Genomic DNA, 19,514 nt, shown 5'->3' with positions numbered 1-19,514 from the left:
AGACGAGAGACGGCGGGAAAAATCATGCAAGATCGGATGAACGATTGATGCAGGGTACTTTGTGTCGGACGGCTGCTTGCACCACCTAGTTCATGTGTGCTCAATTACGGTACTCAGTTTAGTTTCGGCTTTCAAAGGTGACCAAAATTGGTCCTTTGGCGCAGGCTTGGCGCAGATTACCCATATTTTGGCAAAATGTAGCAGGATGTAGCAGGGTTAGCCCCTTGGCGTAGTTTGGCGCAATTGGCGCAGCAATCACATCACTGTGGCAGGGAAGTCTTCCAGTGGTCCTGCCACCAGATTGAGCTTCCTACCTTCGACAACTCTTGAATTTCGGGCGTGCACTGTATAAAGCTATCAGCTTTGAAAATACCAGTACGAGCTGAAAGAATTGTGCCGCAGTGTTTTCAAGCGAAATAGAAAACTCCACAAAACAAACAAAAGCTGCAACTAAAAAAAAGAAAAGTACTGGTATTTTGTGAGAAGTTAATTAAAACAGGAACACGTCTAGAAACAAAACTGTCTCCACATATGCTCTCATAATTTTTATACCAAATGGCATACGAAGATGAGCAAATCGGGTCGCGCACATTTCCGACAGCCGACTCCACTGCCCCACATTATCAGAGCCTGGCTTAGCCGCAGTGTTTTGCAGCTGGTGAAAAAATGACATTCTTCAACTTCGGAGAGAGAGGGAAAGGAAACCAAATAAAACAGAGGAAAAAATACCTAACGGAAGTGAAGAACAGGAGCTTCAACTCTGGAAAACCATGTGGCGCAGCGACCCATTTCAGACAAAAAAGGATACACGCTCAGTATGCTCGAAACAAATTCTATGAAGCAATGGTAACGAAGGGGCACAGTAGGCCAAACCGCAAATGACCACACGTTGGACGTACACCTGCGATGGTGGCTCCGACGACGCCAGAATCGAGAGCGAGCGGAGCGACGCACCGTGCCAAGAAGATACTGCATTCTATCAAATGTGGGCTGCTGCAGACCACACTTGGATTAATGGAAAGGCCACTAGTAACCATTAACACCCTTGACAAGACCTCGGTATCAGCTGATCTGATAGGGCTTTGCCGATGCTGTTTTAAACTGCTGGTGCGACCAGATTTACACAGCATTCAGCAAGGGGTTATTCACAGTTTTCACTAAACTCAGCTTCTCCTTCATACATAATAATAATTATCACCGTCATCATCATCATCATCATCATCATCATCATCATCCTCCTCCTCCTCCTCCCCTTCCTCCCCCGCCCCTTTTTCCGCCTAATGTGGCTTTGTGCAGCAATTAGGAAACAAATACGAAAGGCTAGCCTTTGCCACACAATAATTGAAGATAAAACTGCACCGGGGCCTACCAAATGGTCGCGTAAACATGCCGGCATGGCGTGCAAGTTCAGGCGGGTTCCCAAGTGTTACGTTACTAAAATCACAAAAAACTCAAAACGCGCAAGCAGCAGTCATTATAGTAACTCCACGTTGGAATAAAATGGGCCCGTCATCAAACGGGCATTAAGAACACCCCCGCCACATAGGCCAACGCTGCGACGACCCGCTTGTCAAAAAGCGTCACCAAAATTCACAGCGACGCGACACAGTCTACACTCGAACAGAGACTACACCAAACTTCGCATAAACTGCGTTCCGCAAACACAACGTTAGGTAATCCCCCAAAAAACAGACTCTAGCGTCTTTTTCTTTTCCTTGGTTTTCCTAGAGCGTCGGCGATCGTAGCGGGCACCCAACGGGACGTCGCACGCGACTCCCCAGGGAAGCGGTCCGGAAAAATCAGCCGGGACCGTCGCAGCGCACTTGTATCAAACTGTCATCGGGCACGGTAGCGAACTACCACGATGCCAACCGCGCGCCCGCGAGCAAATAGCCGCGGAGTTTATTGGAAACCCCATCTCCGATCGCGAAAAACCGACCGCCGCGGGCCGTACGCGCCGACGACCCGCCGACGCTAGGACTAAGCAGGGAAGTAGGCTTAGCGACGACCCCGTGTAATGTAATCGATGGCCGAAGAGCGGACAGTGGCTCAAAACACGCCGAAACGTGCCCGGGTCGCGTCCCGACAACAAATGAGGCGTCCCGCTCTCGAACGCAGCTCTGGCAGGGCACAAAGCGTGCGATTGCAATGACGACGTCGTGTTTTCTAAACTCCAATGCAGAACGGAGGGACTCGGGACCGACTCGAAGGATGGAGGGGGAAGGAGGGGGAAGCTATCGGTTTCAGTTCGGACACCTCGGACCGCTCACACCGAAGCTACCGAACATCCTAATGCAGGGCCGACATCGATAACGCACAAAAGGGACGCTAGGTTACGATGTGCTTGCGAGGCAACTGCGATTTATTCGATGTTTTCGCACGCTGAAGGTTACAGAAGGGATAGCCAAGCATCGGCTCGGAGTCGACCGAGAGCACACGCTTGGCACGGGCGCTCGGCGTCGCTTCAACTCGCGAACGGCTCACTTCCGAGTCAGACACGAAGCTCGGTTATGTGTGCTTTGAATGCGACCTGTTTTGCGTGCCGTTCGAATCGAAATCGCCGAGAAAATTCGGAGCTTTCCGCTAAGCCTAACGAAGCCTAGGCTTCAGCGTTGGTCGTCCCAGCCAACGCAACAAACAGGAGGGGGGGAGTGGAGCTCAGCCGAAGTTGCCCCCCGATGAGCACCGCTTTATTCCTTTTCGCGTGTACTCTGGCCTCGGCTAACATCGCGACCTAGAGCACGGTTTATGCTCGCCTTCGCCGCGAAAGCTGCCACCGATCGCGTAGGGGAATGGTTTCGCGTTCGAAGCGGACGAATTTTAAAAGGTTCAAATGGGTCGATCGCGAAAAATCGTCTGAACCCCCGTGCTTCTCCGCGACGATCGCAGCTTTCTCGCCGACGAAACGGCCTCCAAAATGATTCGCGCAACACTTGGAACCTACCCGATGTCAGCAAAAAGGAGTGCAAGCGTCAACTCACCTGCTTGAGATATTTTTTCGAGCATAATTTTATCCCTGTGATGTGCGCCATGGAACAATAACAGAATCCGCCATTTGCAATGGCCCGAGTGCGCATGCGTTATTTAATCAAGGGGCATCATGGGAACGTTCCGATTCAACCTCTGCTGTACGCCGCCGCGCGGCTTGGGCGTGGTTGTTGATGTTTTCGTTTTCGTGAAAGCTGCTCAACTCTGCTCGCTCCGACCGGGCGCTTCGACAGTCAAATTGGGATGCAAAACTGATCGTAAACGCTCTGTGAACCTTGCTTGACGTACGACGAAACACGAGCCCAACCACGGACAGCTCTACAAGCATCCCTGACCCGTGCGGAGTTCCAGAAAGTCTGGCCGGTCAACTTCGTTGCCTCCGCCGATTCTTCGTGTGGTGTTCGTGTTGACGTGAAATGCCGCCGTAAAGAAAGCTGTTTCCTCTCCTTTCCTTTGTGCAGAGAGCTCGGTGTGCCCTTTTAATCTGTCCGACTCGCTGTGCGAGATTTTTGTTCTCGCCGGAACCACCACACCCGGAAATCCTACACGGGTGACCTTCACCTTTCTAACATGACCGGCATTTTATCACTTTTTGAAGGTCTCTGTTTATATGCGAATGTAACTAGTTCAGATAACATTTCGATCGTCTTTTTCCTGAGATATCTCTTTAAGCATAAAACTAAATAAAACGTTTGCCAAGTCGACGAACTCCGAAGCAAATGCCCGTGGTTCTTCAAATGTTACACAAAACCAGTTAAATGTTATAATTGGCAACGAGAGTCCTGGAGATTTATTTTTTTAATGAACTTCAGGATCATTGTACAGACACACTTTCAATGGAAGCATAACTGCAAACACAATAGAAATAGGTTTTATCAACAATATCCCACAGCATTCACGTTAAAAAAAAAAAAAAAGAAACACGAGGGGAAAAAAAATCTATTTACAATGATTGTTTGCGTTAATTACCTGTTAAATAGTTCCCAATCATGAACTGACCATCATTTTACCCAAAGATATTAGATTCCCAAAAACATTGGAGATAAATGTATTTCATAAAGCATCACTTTGACCTCATAAGTCATAATACATGAAGAGCAATGTGCGCACACTGTACAATGAAAAACCAAAACCTAAACGCTACTATTTCGACAGAACACTGTGCAACACAACGTAAAGGTTAGTGCTTTGGGTTAAAAATTTTGCAACCCCCACAATTCAAATGCCAAAGAAACTGAAAAATTTTGCTTCCCAGTTTTCTACTCCAACCCCACTTTTTTGTCTTTTTTTTTTTTTTTTACATTATAAGATGTTAAAATACCTATTTCACACTCGCAGACTAAACAAAGACTTGCTAGATTAACGACATGGGTTAAATTAAGGCTTTAGGTTAAGTTTTTCCTAACTGCTTTCTTGTTTTTCAGTGGAGGTTCAGTTGATAAAACTTTACACGACACACAGGTGACGAGGGGGTCAAACAAAGCTCGCCCACTCTTTCAGAGCTGCACTAAAGAGGTTTATGACTTCATATTTGAACGACTCCAACTTGATCTACATACTGTGCGAATCCTAAAAACCCACAAAAATATTCCGCACGTGAATGTCCCTTGGATTTTAAACAAAACATCCAATGCAATTGGTAAGTCAAACAGAAAAAGGATTGGTCAGAATTAATACTGATCCTCTCCTTTTCTTTTTCCCCCATTTAATGAGAAAGATTGAACTCGATCGGGGCTGCACCAATTATAGATGTTGTCATGTTGAGTGCAATCGCGACTGACCTGTGCTTGCTCGGCGCAGACCAAGTGCGTCGTTTTCCTCACCTCCTCACTCTCCTTCTTAGAGCATACTCCTAGAGAGTGAGAAAAAGAAAGTGGCAGCAATCGTCCATCGTGCTTTTTACGCGTAATGGATGATTGCAGCAGTGGAGCGCACGCACGGATGAGTTGCAAACTTCTAAGATCCGCGCAGCACACAAACGGAGTGGTCGTTCTGGAAAAGACAAAGTCGAAAGTTCCTCTCCCGCACCTCATACCACCCCTTTGTACAGAATATAGCGCTGTTGGCACGAACATACCATCGGCAGCTTTCCTCGCTTTTCTCTCTCATCCGAATTTTTGTCGCCAAAACAATAGTTGGTCACAGGTGAAGACGAACTGGGCAAACTCTTCCCATAAAACCCTCCACTCTCTCCACTTTACTAGAGCGAATGCGGGAGAGGAGGAAATCGCCAATCGTGGTGGGCAGGGAGCTCGGAGGGTGGGGCTATAACAATGTGTAACGCAAAAAACGTGGCACAAAAAAAAAGGGACTATGGTTGGTGACAGGTCGAGAGTTTGTGGGAAGCTCCTCCCACTGCTTTCTGACCTCCTCTCCAGCGTCTGCTCTGCTAAAGTGGGAAGAGATGAAGTACACGGGAGAGGCGCTGACTTTGTCCATACTAGTCTTCGTCTTTTGCGCCGCATTTTTTTTTCCGTCGCGTGCAACCAACTAGCCTGCCAGTTGACTATAACAATGCAGGCGAATGTGCTCGTGAAGGGGGGGGGGTTATAAGCACGGGGGGCAAAACGTATATTTCGTTGTCGCCATTTGCGAGCAATGCCTCAAAAGGCGCCGATGTCCCATCTGCACTAAATGTTTCGCACAGTGTACGGTGGACATTAACGTAAACAGTTTTTCCTAGATTCAGATGATCTCGTGCTGGGGGCTGCCGTTGCCCCCCAACCCTCCGCCGCCGCCTCCGCCGAACGGCGCTGGTGACTGGTTGGTGCTCCCCCCCGAGCTGTAGAAGCGCTCCTTCTCGAGCAGACGGTCGTGCCGGTGCTTGTGCTTGTGCTTGTGCTTCTTGTCCTTTTTCTTCTTCTTCTTCTTGTCCTTGTGCACCCTGGAGCCCGCGCTGAGGTCGTCCGCTTCCGTCAGCGAGCCGCCGACCGAGGTGGACGGCGTCACCGACGGGGTCAGCACCCGAACCGTGCTCGGGCCCGGGGCCGGCTCCAGCAAGTGGGGCCCCGTCCTGAACATGCTCGAGTCAAAGCCCGTCGGCTGGTGCTGGACCGACATGCCTGCGGTGCGAGACACAGGTGGCGTCGGACGTTGTTGGCGTTGGATGTTGTTGGCAATGACAAGAGAGCTCGCGCTTACAGGACAAGGACAAGTAGGCAAAGATTGCAGATGGAACGCCGTCCGTGAACTCTATGTACGGCGTGACTCTTCCAAAAAATGTAGGTTTTTTTCGTTGCAAAAAGCAAACGACGCGTCGCTGAGCGCTCGGCCTCTGCCCGAACGTAGCGCTAGTGGTCCAAACCGGACGCCAAAGTTTCAGAACTAAACATCGTCTCAATCAAAAGTTTCGAGTGATTTTCTGAAAATTTCAATGGGCAAATGGAGCCCGTTCTTGAAAACGCACCATTTAGCTCCACGTATTCAAAGGACTCCGTCGGCAGCCATTATTAAAACTGTAAGAAAATCAGTTGCTAGCGCTTCATTTAGTTGGAGAATGAGAGTTTGGCAATGCATAATTTATTTTGAAAATAAAAAACAAAAAAAACTAAGCTTTTTTTCGAGGCGGACACCCTGTGTTTGTTTTTGTTTTCTAGTTCTATTTTGTTGTATAAATACCTCCTACGGACTAACCCAACTTTCCAGAATATTGAGGCGTATTCATAAAAGTTGCTTTACGACTTCCAAGGCATTTTCCACGAAAAGTTTACTCTCGCATAACTTCCAAACAAAATGGCCCATTGAGACGCTGTCTGTCCACCTCCTATTTTGTCGTCTAGTTTCCTTCCCAGTCTCGGGGTTTAGACATCCTGATTAATACGCACCGGCTCGCCCAAATGGCCATTCTTTCCTCTCAGCTTTGTTTCATTGGGAAAGGAACATTGTGACAAGGCTTTCCTCGGCACCATTGCCTAAATAAACGGCAGCGACGTAAAGCCGGCCTGCAACGAGCATGGGTTGGCAATGCTGTGAGCGCGTCCTGTTCTATGGACATCGTTCTAGAGCCCGGCAATCTCCTTGACTGCAGTCTGGTCACAAGGCCTGACCCAAACGTCTGCCGACACATGGCAACAATGAAGCAAACGAATACATTTCTCGTCAACGTGCGGCATGACTTGGCGTCGGCAAGGAGGCGTAACCTTTGACTGATTGTGCCAAGAGGCAAAGAAGCTATTCTTTATTTGTTTGTTTTGTTGCTGCTAAAGAATATTCCTTAAGGGGAGACACTACCCAGAAAAAAAAAATTTTCTGCAAAAAAAGTTGATTTTGAAAAATGTCGTAATTACATCCATCAGCACCTGGAGAGTATTTCCAGAAAGTTTCATTAGTTTACACCGCATAGTTAATTTTTTATAAATTATTTTCGGTCCATTGAAGCTAAAGAAAAGGTAGGGGTTGGAACACTTTGAACACATTTTTCTCCGTTCCACATTTTGGCATTAATATCATTTTAGGAAAACTATTTGTTAATGGGACAAGAGGAAAGACTCGCTTATTGCTTTTCTTAAGTGGAATTTTATGGGCACTGCAACTATGGAATTGTTTTTTGACTTTGTGAATGTCTTTTATAAAAGATGTTTAGATTTTGTGCTCGACATAAAAGGCAAAAAAATTTATTTGATTTTTCACTGCGATGTTAGCATGAAGTAAATTCCTTTTTAGAAATTTTCTTTTCACAGCTGCACTCTCTAGGCATTCTGCTGCAGATCTAGAGTAGAAAAATGTTCGGTATTGCATTAGTTTCCTAACGATAGTTTTCCTAAACAAAGTCGGTGTGTTCCTGATAAAAATGACTACAAGTTATCTTACAACTCATGTACACTGATGAAACTTTGCACTGCATTCTGCCTTGCAACTTCCGGTATATACTCTAAATTTCATTAATATTAAACCATAGGTTAAAAAGTTAACCCTATTGGGTAGTGTCTCCCCTTAAAAAACATCTAACAAAAATTTTAAATAATGACGGGTTCTTGGCATTTGTTTGTTTTCCAGTGGCAAAAGCTGAAGGCACCACCGGGACGGCTGGAAAGATGAGCGCAACCTGGGCACCGAGACAGTGGTCGCCCAGCGGCTTTAGACCAGGGGCCTTACGCTACACAACGGGGCCAAGTGAACCCGAGGGACCGGAACAACGCCCTTTGCTACGATCGGCCAGCGCCGCACCGCTGACCGATCACAGCAGATGGTTTTGTCCTCGTCTCGCTTGGTCCCACCGTGTAGCATAGGGCACCAGGGGTCTCATACACGCGGCCCTCGGGCCGCATGCAGCCTGCCACCCACTGGGACTCGCAGTAAAGCACTGACGGAGAAGGAAGTACATTTCGCTGAGTCACCTGTGAGCCCGGGGAGCGACTTGGACTGAGAGTCGTCTGTGTAGTTGATGTCGGTCGGCTGTGGCGGCGGCGCCGGAGGCATTGCTGCCACCGGCGCCGAGTCCGCGCTGCTGTGCGACATCTCCCTCTGCAGAGGCGGCGGTGGCACCAGACTGCTACCGCTGCCACCCAGCTGCGGTAACTCCACTTGAGGAGGCTCCTGCAAGAGACGTGCTGACTAGAGTAGCCGAACAACGGACCCGAAGTGGCGCATTCCTTTTTCTTTTGCCGCCAAAAGGCTAACGTGCTCAAAAATTATGCGGCTTTCTGCCACGGTCCACGAAGAAGTGACAACGATGACTGGTGATGAGCATGGTAACGTTCACTTTTATACATATGTTCCCTTTATTTACTCCATCAAAACACTGCTTTGTAGTCACTGAAACTGTGGAATAGGGAACACTGCACGCACGAGTCAACATCCCCGCCCAATCCTGAACCGAGATGAATGCCACTACGAGCAACGGGTTGCTTTACATCTTGTAGTACGTGCAGACCAGGTTCTACGGTGAGGAATGTGGGGTGTCATCCCCCCATCGACCGTAGAAGGCACTGCCGCCCGTCAAGAACCAAGTGCGCATGCTTTGCCTGACGTCGTGGGGCAGTGCGCGCGCGTGAAACAGAGTCTTCTGCTGCTGTCGCTGTAAAGTGATAGTAGTGATGAGCAGGCGACGACTATGCTCACCATGCAGCACATGCACGCACACTTCCGAGAGAAAGAAGGAAGAGGGCTACCGTCGGCAGACTGCCGCAACAACGCTGACCTTGGATCAGAAAGGGAAGACCATTGTGCTACTCTGCTCCTCAAGCCAAGCATATTACGGTCACTCCATCCTGGATGGCCCTTTGAAATGAGACAAGTCTTTCCGAAGACGAGAGCGCTCACTTGATCTTTTACGTTTATCGGGGACGACGACGCAGAGAAGGAAGTAGGAAGGCTCGTAATATTTTCAAATGCCTACTTGAGGACATAAAAGATGCACGTGCCACATAAACGCCCTGCACCATACGTCTCGCAAAATGAAAGTAACCTACGCTGCATCAAAGTGCACAATGACGGCATCCACAATCCTACTTCTCAACGAACTGCACCGTTTTTGCTGGCAGTTGCAGAAACTTAAAAACCAAGACACCCTTACTCGAACAGGCGATGGGGGACTGCAAACTCGGGCTAGGATGCCTGAAAGGGGACGGACACACATTTTTGTGTCTCTCAGTCTTGGGACGAGCGGTCGGCGGCCTTCAAACGAACTACCCAAGTTGTTTGTTGCACCAACACCAAACTCTGAATGAAATGCTCGTCATAACATATCTGCCGAAGTGGCGATGTTCGTTCGAGGTGTAACCGTTCGAAGGAAAACGTCTCGCGGCCCGAAATCAGCATTTCGGTATGTGACACACTTCGTCGTCTGCCGCCTTTCCGGTTTCAACTGGAGCCGCCAGATAAGCTACGCTTCAAAGCAACGACGCTTTGACCATGATGATGGTTCAAACCACGGTTTCCAGTTATACAAAGCTTCATCTGAAATCGCAGGAAATGCTTTTCCATCCTCCGGCAACGCCGAAACGGTCTGTGACAGAGAAGAACGATGACGCCCGACCTTCGCGACGCCGTGTCTAAGCTCGGGTGCTCGCATTTTCTAATGACAACCATCGGCAATCGCACCTGCTCCGCACAAGGCGCCGAAACGGCGGTGCCCTCGAGATAATCGGGGAACAATGCGCCGGTAATATGTGCAATACTCATTGGAAGGTTCTAGTTTCGATGTTTGTCCGTCGTCCGAGTTTGCAACAGTTTCTGTCGCATCACCTCTAAAACGACGGACTGTTCTACTAAGGAGAGAAGAGAGGAAAAAGAGCTTGCATGTTTTGGCAGTTCCGATGGTACGGCCCACCAGAACTGCCCGCATAATGGGAACGGCGCGTGCCTTTTCCCTCCTTTAACCTGACATTTCGGTCGAAATGCTCGAATGTATGTAGATGGTGCCGCCAAACCAAATGGCTTGTGAGATGCCAGAGCACCATCGAAGGGAAGAATTCTTGCGCTGTAGGCAAGACAACCGAAAGACCACCCTGTCGTTCTCGCCCTGCCAGTGGCCATAACGACGACTGCAGCGTCGTGGGCTCACCTCGGACATTGGCGCGTCGAAGTACTTGACGTCGGCCTCCGGCTCGTCGTCCACCACCACCGTCGGGGCCTCGGGCTCGGGGGCCATGCCGCCGCCGCTACCCGAATCGAACGGCTCCTGTTTGAGTTCCAGTTCCTGCTCCTGCTCCGGTTCGGCGGGAAGGCTCGGAAGCTGATTCTCTTCCTCCTTGACGAGCTCCTCATCCTGAAACGGTGCCACCTGTGGCTCCAGCCGCTCTGTCGCCGTCAGTGCTGCCTCGGCCAACAGCTCCACGCCGGAGACGATGCCCGGCGGCGGCTCCAACTTCGCCTGCAAGATGAAGTTATGGTGATTGAGCGCCGGCAATTGTCGTGCACGCAGCGCTACCCTGTTGGCGCGAATGAGCAATCAACGGTTTTGTCTATTTTTCTTTTAGGATTGAAGGGCTATCACGAAGAACTACTAGAGCAAAGGTTCTAAAACGGGGGTCCCGCGGACCCCTTGGGGTCCCTGAAGCCTTAGACAATCGATCGAGCCGAGCACTAAAAAACTGTTTGTATAGATGCCGGCTGCATTACAAAGCTAAATAGATGAAACCATGTGCACTGAGTGAGTAGGGTAGGTTATTCTCTATTTCAGGGCTGCAAAGCTGGTTTGCATGCATTTAGTTTCCTTCATTTACCCTTTTGTCATAGGAATCATTCAATAAACCCCACCCCCAATAGATGGGGTCCTCCAATCACTTCCGCCGGTTCAAAAGGGGTTCCCTGAAACATCGGTGGGTCAGAACCACTGCACTAGAGTGTTAAACAAAATTTATTTGGGAAACCAAATAATAAAATTTAATGACCACCCAATTCTTTTCGAAGTGAAATGTAAAAAAGCGGAGATGTCACATTTGTGTTAACAGCGTCGTGCAGCATACAAGTACAGTGTCCTTCTGTTGCATTTTGCCTGTACCTAGCATTCAGCTTCTTCAGACCGAACAATTCCATGGGCTGCCGGCGGAACTCAAAGTCGGTTTTAAATACCTAGCATTTATAGGGCAAGCTATTAGAGCTCTTGTGTCCAGGTCTGGGATGTGGCCTCGATTGACATTGCAGTGCGGAGCACGCAAGTCAACAATCGCACGCTCCGCATGCAGTCGGTGACAGTCCGCGTGCCGAGGGCACTCAGCGGCAACGAGGCAAACTACAGTGAAACCCGTTTAGAATGAACCCACATACAGCAAATTATTGTCGATATCGAACTCACGGAAAATTTAAATAAAAATTAATGTAAAAAGTACTTTTTATAACGAAACAGATATTGGCTATATCAAACTTTCTCCCCCCGGGAAGGCTTCCAAAATGCGAAAATAATCCTCTTCTAGACTGTCTCTTCCCCCAAAAAAAGAAGTAGGAAAGAAAGAGAATTCCAAAAGCTCAAGTTGCAAACAAAATTGAGCGAAGAGAAGCGATTCAGAAGGAGAGAAAGCTAAAAAATACACTCTGCATGCACGCACAGAAAAAAAAAAAAATCTTTTTTATCTTGAAGCGTTTGCCCACAAAGAGAAGCGATTCAGAAGGGGAGATAAGCTAAAACAACAAACTCTGCATGCATGCAAAAAAAAACACAAAAAAAAACTTTCCAGCGCGTTGCTACAAGGCGGAAGTGAACAGAGGAGAAGCTCTCGTCTTACAACGAACACAACGTGCAAGTTCGTTATCAGTGGTTTTTGCTATATCGAACTACTTGCTATATCGAACTGATCGTAGCGTTTCCTGCTGTTCGTTATAAACGGGTTTGACTGTACACGCACAATGAAGGCTCCTGTTTGCGGGCTACGTGCACCACCAAAGCTAGACACATCATAAAAAAATACCTACCAACATATTGACAGGGAAAAGAAAATAAACGTGAATAGGCGATTGATAGATCGCATGCAGAAACAGTTCTCTGCTACACACTTTTGCCTACCCAGTGAACTCTGATTCAGTAAGAAAATCGGGGTAGGTACGACGCGGGATCAGACTGTCGCAGCCGGGGGCGGGTGCAGCAGACGTTTTTGCGGAGTTGTGTGTTCCGCAGTGCCTCGGCATGCAGCGCACCCTTTGTCGCCACATATGATGAAGAGACGTGACACTCACTGTGAAGAAGTCCTCCTTGGGAACGATGGTGGGCACCTGAAACTTGGCTTTCCGGTCCTTCAGGCACAGCACCATCGACAGCTAAAAAGAATGAAAGAAAGTTTCCCCACGTTGCACCTTATCCCAGCACGAGGAGATCGCAAAACACAAGACCTAGAACTGCAACTCGGGAAAATCTCCAAAATCTCTGCGTCTCTTTGTACAACTTTTATGGGTCGAGCAAATTACCTCGAAGAAGCGAAAGTGCCTTAAAAATAGTCATATATATCGACCTCTGAAGACATCATGCTGCTGTTTAGGACAGACACAAAGCTAACTGCTTAGCCTCTTTTGACAAGATGTCCGAGCAAACCAAAAGCCAAGAAAGCCGTCTTCATTTTACAATGGCTACCGTCGGCAGGCAGTCCAAGCCCAGGGTCAGCGAACTAGAGGAAATCGAAGGACACACCAGCAGCCGAGGGTCGCGTGGGAAAAAATAACTTCTTCTCTACATGTCTTTTCTCATGTTGTGCAAAGAAGCTTCCTACATGCAAAGCAATACCATTATTAGTCAAACCATGGGTAACTAAAAACATTAGTGGAAGGCAGCTTATGGTTCAATTGAGTAAGATGCTGCCAACCATGGACGGCGGCACAATCTGAAAAGTCGAGGTCGCAGTCACTCGAACGGAACTCACCTCATAAACTCTGCAATGTTCCTCCCCCCCCCCCCCCCCCCCCTTCCCCCTGACAACAACAGCGGGCAGGGAAACTTTATTGTACCACCAAAGAAAATGAGCCGCCGTTGTGTATGTCATTTCCACCTTTAAAAACTGGCTGCACAGAGGAACTGTTAACAGAAGTACATGGAAGCTGTAGGGATAAAATCAGTCTCCGATTCCTCCTTTCTTTATCTTCAATTTAACGACTTGCAGTCGAGCTCGGTTATATCACACTCGGGTATTTCCAATTATTGTTTGTATCGAACAGTCCAAACATGCCCTTAAAAATCCAATGTAACAGTATAGGAGCGTCGTCTTTCTTGTATCAAAGGTGGGGACACTCAATATAGCAAACACGGCCGCTCGTTGCTTTTCCTGCAATCCAATTACGCCCTGATCGCACCGGTGGCAACCCCATAGCACACAGCTCGTGTTGCGTGGCTGGCAGAACGCCAAGCCAGCATACACGCACGGGGATATGCAGCAAAAGAGCAGTTGTGGGAAAGAGGAGAGACGAGGGACCCCGTAAAAAAATGTGGAGGATGGTAAGAGCAAGGGTAAAGGCATGCGCGTGTGCTTAGGGGGGGGGGGCAGGTAGTGCTGGGAGTGTCCACTGTTGGAAAGGTAGCGTGCGTTTTTTTTTCCGAACACTGCTGTCGCTGTGCGACTTCTTAGCCCCAAAATGAAATAAACAAAAAAAAAGTCTTCGGCAAGTCCAGTGTGTCGACAACGACGGTTGTGCAATCACTTTGAACGCCTTGTTTATATTTGTTTACCTTTTCCTTTTGCCGTCATTGCTTTGCCAGCTTTGTTTTGCCTTTGTTTTTGCTGCCTGCCTTTAGTGAGCTTTCTTTTTGTTGCTCGCTTAACCTTCTTCTAGGATAAAATTTTTTTCTTAATGCGTCTCGCATTTTTTTTATTACATTTTTTTTAAAGAATATGTCCGCGCTTTGTCAGGCGCGCACTTATACGCAGCACTGTTTGCAGTCTCCGCCAACTACGTTTTACTGCATTTAGCGGCTCTTGGATGCCCTATTTGGTAAGCTCCCGTTTGTCCCGACCTTCGGTATTAGCAGACGCTAGGAAATTTCAACTTGAGCTTACGACCATACTTGTGTATATCAAATTATCGATATATCGAACTCTTTCACGATCCCCTTTGAATTCAACGTATCTGGGTTCAACTGTATCCTGTTTTCTTGTAACATTTAAAAGATGCTCGTTGGCACGTGTCTTTGGACCGTCCCACTTTTGCTTAATTTTTAGTGTTCTGCTTTTTTGTTTTTTAGTGACGTGTACACCACCAAGGTCAAGAGCTGCTTGTGTCTGCAGTAAAGAGAACAACAAACAAAAAGCAACCTTTGTCTAAAGCTTCAGAGGCTTCAAGAGCAGAAGCCTCTCTGATAGTCACAACAAAAACCGCTCGTCGCAGGGACTAACCGAGGCTATGAATTACAGAGTGTTAAAAAAGCAACGGGACGCGGTGTACCTTTCTGGCGGCTCGGGCCCAAGTTTACGGGGCTCCGATGGGAAGTCATCGGTTGAAAGCGGTACACTGCCAAGTCGTAATGCTCGGAGATCTTAATTTAAAGCATAATTGATAGATGTGACGAGGCTGACTTTTGTAACAGGCACAAACAGAAAACAAATGCAAGTGGTCCGAAGCGACTAACCGAGGAACGGCTTGGGTCGGGAGCCGGCAGACAGGATGGCCGGCTTCGTCCATAGAGCACGAAGAACAGGTCCACCACGGCACACCTCAGACGAGAGTCGTGCGAAAGCCCCGAGCTGCAATGTGGCGGTACGTCGAACAGTTCAGTGACAAGATCCGACCGTCACAAAGACCCCAACGGCGACGTCCACAACGAACGAGGAGAGTAAATGTGCGAGTTGCCGTGTTTCCAACTTTCTCTTGTCGTTCTAACCCCTGGTCAATCCTTCCATGCATACGCCGAGCATTTTTGGATACGGAGAATCCACTCGCAAGAGGGCCCACCTTAAAAAGAGCTGGAGTGGTGGAAAACATTTATGAAAGGAAACTACCGTACTTTCCCGACTGTAGGCTACGGACTATGTATACACGCTAAAAAGTTCAAATTTTGAGTGGTGCGGAATACATGTAAGAATTTGTTTTTCTAAACGGCTCGTTATGACAAAACGTCGTGGTATGTTCAGTGATGATTTCTTTATGATACAAGCTTCGTTGAGCATTTAATAAAACAGGCATTCTCAAGATGTGCGGTGTACAAGAATATTATGTGTGAACTATTGTTTCAGTCATAATTTGCTCTTGCTGTGAAATACAGTCCAGAAAATATGGTATAGCAAATTTTTAACAGAGTTAGTCGACTCACATAAAAAAAAAGACAGAGTTTACGTAACAGGATAGTCTGTTAAAAAATAGATTTGATGTCCTGGGCTATCTGCAGTAGCATTCGAAAGAAACACAGGTTCGGAGTCCACTCCACGTTACATCTCATCAAGTCCCAAAAGTCAGCATTCTTGAGGAAACAAAACTGTTCTGCAACCGCCATTGAATATGACTTTTCTGAACAGCACTAAAGCAAATGGTAGCATAGGGAACATGACTGACTTCATCAGCTTCCAGAGTCGCTCCGCAAGCTCCTCCGTGTTGAACGGACTGTCGTCCCGGCGGCTGAACGGCGGATTCTGGGTCAACATCCGCAGCAGGGCCAACCTGCACGATGAAGACGACGAAACACCAGGCTTAGAAGAAGCAAAGGGCGTGCGACGTGAAGCAAAGAAAAGATCCGAGCCAAGTCACCTGACTCGAGGGACCGGGTCGTTTTCCACAATGTCCAGCAGGAAGCTGAGGTCATCCGCATTTCCGTCCACTGCAACAATGAAGGTGGCTCAAATTTCGGACCATGTTTCTCCGTCGGCTAAAAACAACACCTTCGCCAATCCGACATGCACGGGTAATTTGTGAATGGCGTGCAGAAGGAAAGTTCCCGTTACGAACAAACGCTACCTAGAACAATCAAAGCCAATGCACTGAAATTTTGCTGTTTGACTGGGCCTCATGCTCAACCAGTGCGTCAAAGGAGACTAGGTGCCACCCTCGGACCAAATGCGGAGAGCAGGTTCGTCTGCTTCTTGCACAGCGATTGCGATGATGTCAGAACGCCAAGCTCTTATTAGCTGATTGAAAAAAAATAGTGGGTAGACCTGAAGGAATCTGGTATTGAGGTCAATCCACTATCTTTTCAATCAAAACCAATCAGAGCTTAACGTTCTGGTGTCACCGGAACTCCTGCGCAAGAAGACGACGACTTGCTCTCCGCATTGCTGAGTTGGTGCCGCCTTACTGCGATGACGTTTCATGAAAGTATACGGCGAGCGAGTGTTCCAAAACGCCATCTTTGGCACATTGGAATGCAAGGAAGAGCACACTAGTCGAAGATTAACATAGAGAACGCACAGGGAATGCGTGATGACGAGGCAGCCAAGTGCGCGTCTTCGTCGGTCGAGGTCGGAGAGAAACAGGTACATGTGGGCACGTTTGGGGAGTAAACAAACGCACAAGGTGGGCAAGGAGCAGGTGAACTTGCGGGCCATAGAGGGAAACTGTTTGCAGGCTTAGATTATTCTAGGTGGTGCGGTACAAACGTGTCTTTTGTTTCCATAGATGGGGACAAACAACCCTCCCCCACAAAATATGCAGACATATTTCAATCTATCGATCGAGCCGTCGTACGCAGAATTTCGCTTTACAAGAAACGCAGCCGAAGTTGACGTCGACACCTGTCTTCGAAGCTTCCAACGCCGCATGCTTCAAGAACCTTCACCTCGTCGTCCTCTCCTACCTTTTTTCTTGCAACGACGCGCAGAACGCAAGAATTTAGGCGAGGAAGCGTTGCGTGGGGCAACTCGAAATGTGTCGACAAGCGCAGGTGGTTGGCAGCACGAGAGTTTGGCAGGTGGGCAACTCTGCTGCCCTCTACCCTTGTGCCACACGCACCGTGGACGAACACGAAATCTGAGTTAGCCTCTGTTAAAACAAAATTCTGCATTATATAAAATAAATTCTAGCATAATGCCTCTAGTACGCAAGCTGCTCGGCTTCCACAATCGGCTTTGGCAAGGTGCTTAAAGCGTGCCTTCAACTGGCGCATTCGACATCCTATTCTGCCCATGCATCGAAAGTGCTTCCAAAGTGGCCACAAATTACATCAAGGGAGACGGCACGTCATCCTGTCGGATGCCACAATCCAGGCGGTTGGTTGTACAAGTTACAGCAAAACATTAGGCCAGAACCAACTACTATGTTATCGTCTAATTATGCCATTAGCCGCAAACATGATTGGAAAAGCCGCGGCGGGTCACGTGTCAATTTTCCCGCTAAATTTAGCGAGTAAACTGAATTTGCGTGTAGGTCATGTGACATCGAGGCCCCATGCGATGTCACTTTCCCCGCTAAATTTGGCGGGGAAAGTGGATTTGTGTTGAAATCACATGTATAGACGTACAGGTCACATGACATGATCACATGATATATGTCACGTTTGTGTATGGGTCACGTGACACGAAGTCACGCGACGTCATTTCTCTTGCTAAACTTTGCGAAGAAACTGAATTGGTGTTGAGCTCACATGAAGTCAATTCATCCGCTAAGTCTAGTGACGAAGCTGAATTTGTGCATAGGTCATGTGACGTCGACTCACGCAACGTCCCATTCCCCCGCTAAATAAAGCGGGAAAATAAACGGCCAGAAACACACCTCAAAGTGGACCGAACACCCCAAGAAAGGGAACTGCTTTTAAAAAACGGGCAAATGCCAGTGTCACCGTCGTCGCAGAGTGCCAACTCCTTATAGCCAAGGCTTCCGCGAACTGTCAAGCTGGAGAACGACCTGCAGTGCAACGGGCGTCTGCCTTGTACACCATCACTGCTGCAACACTGCAGAGATCGCGTTGGGCGACAAAGCACTTCTACGAAGTCGTCGATACGAAATTTGTAAACCGTAAACGGCACGGTAAATGCGCCGGTCAGAGAGACGTTCCAGGTACCGCACACTTTCAGACGAGTCCAAGGTGGGCGGTGCGGACCGTCGGTACAAGCTCACCCGTTGTGTAGTCCACAAGCGCCTCGAGGGCGGCCAGGCGCACGTCCAGGAAGAGTCCGTACTGGGCGTACTCTCGGAACAGGGCGGAGATGTTGGGCAGGTGGCCCATCTTCTGGAGCTTGCGGATCGCCTTCAAGCATCTGGGAACCGTGGGACGACGATCTTAGGGGCGGGGCCAAGGTAAAGTATCCGGGCCGGATGCCCGAGCGGTTAACTCCGCCACGAAGATGGTGTTGTGACCAAAGGATACTTCGCACGCTTGCTTACCAAACACTATGATTTGTTACATGGATAGTTACGCATACAAAGCAGATTTTTCCCAGTTTCCTCTACATAGGCCTAATTACAAGCAAGTACAGGCATAACACATTGGTGAAAAAAACTGAACTTTGTCTTTGTGGACGTCCAGAACACCGGGTGTGGACTACAGTCCGTAAAACGCATTTAGTGTACGTCGGGTATTGCGACGATACGGGAATACAGTAGATTCATTATTTCAAACTCCAAAAAGGCAAGAATTTTGTTGTAATTATCGCAACGTGGAATTATCAGAAATTCATCAAAATATGATTCAAGATAAAATTATGATATGTCATAAGAATGACACATACAAAGTGGATATTTAGTGATTTCCTCTCTTAGGCCTACTGAACATAAGCAGGTATGGCATAAATAAAACATTTGTGAAATGTATGACATGTTTATTTATCCCTTAAAAATGTTGTTTATCGTGGACTGCTTAGACAGCAGATCACAACTCAAAACAAACTTAACTTTGTTCATCAGGCCAAGAGGTTGTCTAATGTGGACTATTAAGCAGTGAACACATGAGCAATGAAAGCTGATACCGCTCGGCAGTTTTCATAGTAACTTGAGCGGACGCTGTGATGTGGCCCACCATGCCGCCTCGTCACAGCGTCCGCGTAAGTTACTATGGAATGTTTGCGCGGTGCCCGTTTTCAGAGCTCGTGTATGCCCGCCTGAACCCCGTTGAGTGCGCTTCTCACCGAGCACCGGTGCACCGCGGAGAAGCAACACCCGCGGAAGCACGCTCCGCAGGTGTTGCGTTGCTTCTCTGCAGCGCACCAATGCTCGGAAAGAAGCGCGCTAAACGGGGTCGCCAGAAC

The 19,514-nt window shown here is 48.2% G+C and overlaps 2 protein-coding genes across 2 annotated transcripts in view; both read right to left on the bottom strand.

The window, feature by feature from the left end:
* LOC8025588 (mucin-12) overlaps window positions 1–3,108 on the bottom strand; it is a 40,566-nt gene extending 37,458 nt beyond the window's left edge. The window contains exon 1 of the mRNA XM_029973007.4: window positions 2,982–3,108. Within this exon, the coding sequence (XP_029828867.2) occupies window positions 2,982–3,006 (25 nt within the window). The 5' untranslated portion in view covers window positions 3,007–3,108. The remainder of the gene's footprint in view (window positions 1–2,981) is intronic.
* Window positions 3,109–5,541: 2,433 nt separating this feature from the next.
* Window positions 5,542–19,514, bottom strand: part of LOC8025586 (transcription initiation factor TFIID subunit 2) — a 48,841-nt gene continuing 34,868 nt past the window's right edge. The window contains exons 25-32 of the mRNA XM_029973008.4: window positions 18,388–18,527; window positions 16,087–16,156; window positions 15,895–15,999; window positions 14,975–15,089; window positions 12,601–12,681; window positions 10,493–10,801; window positions 8,325–8,523; window positions 5,542–6,050 (exon numbers count right to left, since the gene is read on the bottom strand). Of these exons, the coding sequence (XP_029828868.2) occupies window positions 5,674–6,050; window positions 8,325–8,523; window positions 10,493–10,801; window positions 12,601–12,681; window positions 14,975–15,089; window positions 15,895–15,999; window positions 16,087–16,156; window positions 18,388–18,527 (1,396 nt within the window). The 3' untranslated portion in view covers window positions 5,542–5,673. The remainder of the gene's footprint in view (window positions 6,051–8,324; window positions 8,524–10,492; window positions 10,802–12,600; window positions 12,682–14,974; window positions 15,090–15,894; window positions 16,000–16,086; window positions 16,157–18,387; window positions 18,528–19,514) is intronic.

This window comes from Ixodes scapularis, unplaced genomic scaffold, assembly GCF_016920785.2.
Source record: "Ixodes scapularis isolate PalLabHiFi unplaced genomic scaffold, ASM1692078v2 PGA_scaffold8__174_contigs__length_109621045, whole genome shotgun sequence".
NCBI classification, from domain to species: Eukaryota; Metazoa; Arthropoda; class Arachnida; order Ixodida; family Ixodidae; genus Ixodes; species Ixodes scapularis.
Note: the sequence above shows the minus strand (reverse complement) of the source record. Positions and strands in the feature narration are given on the sequence as shown.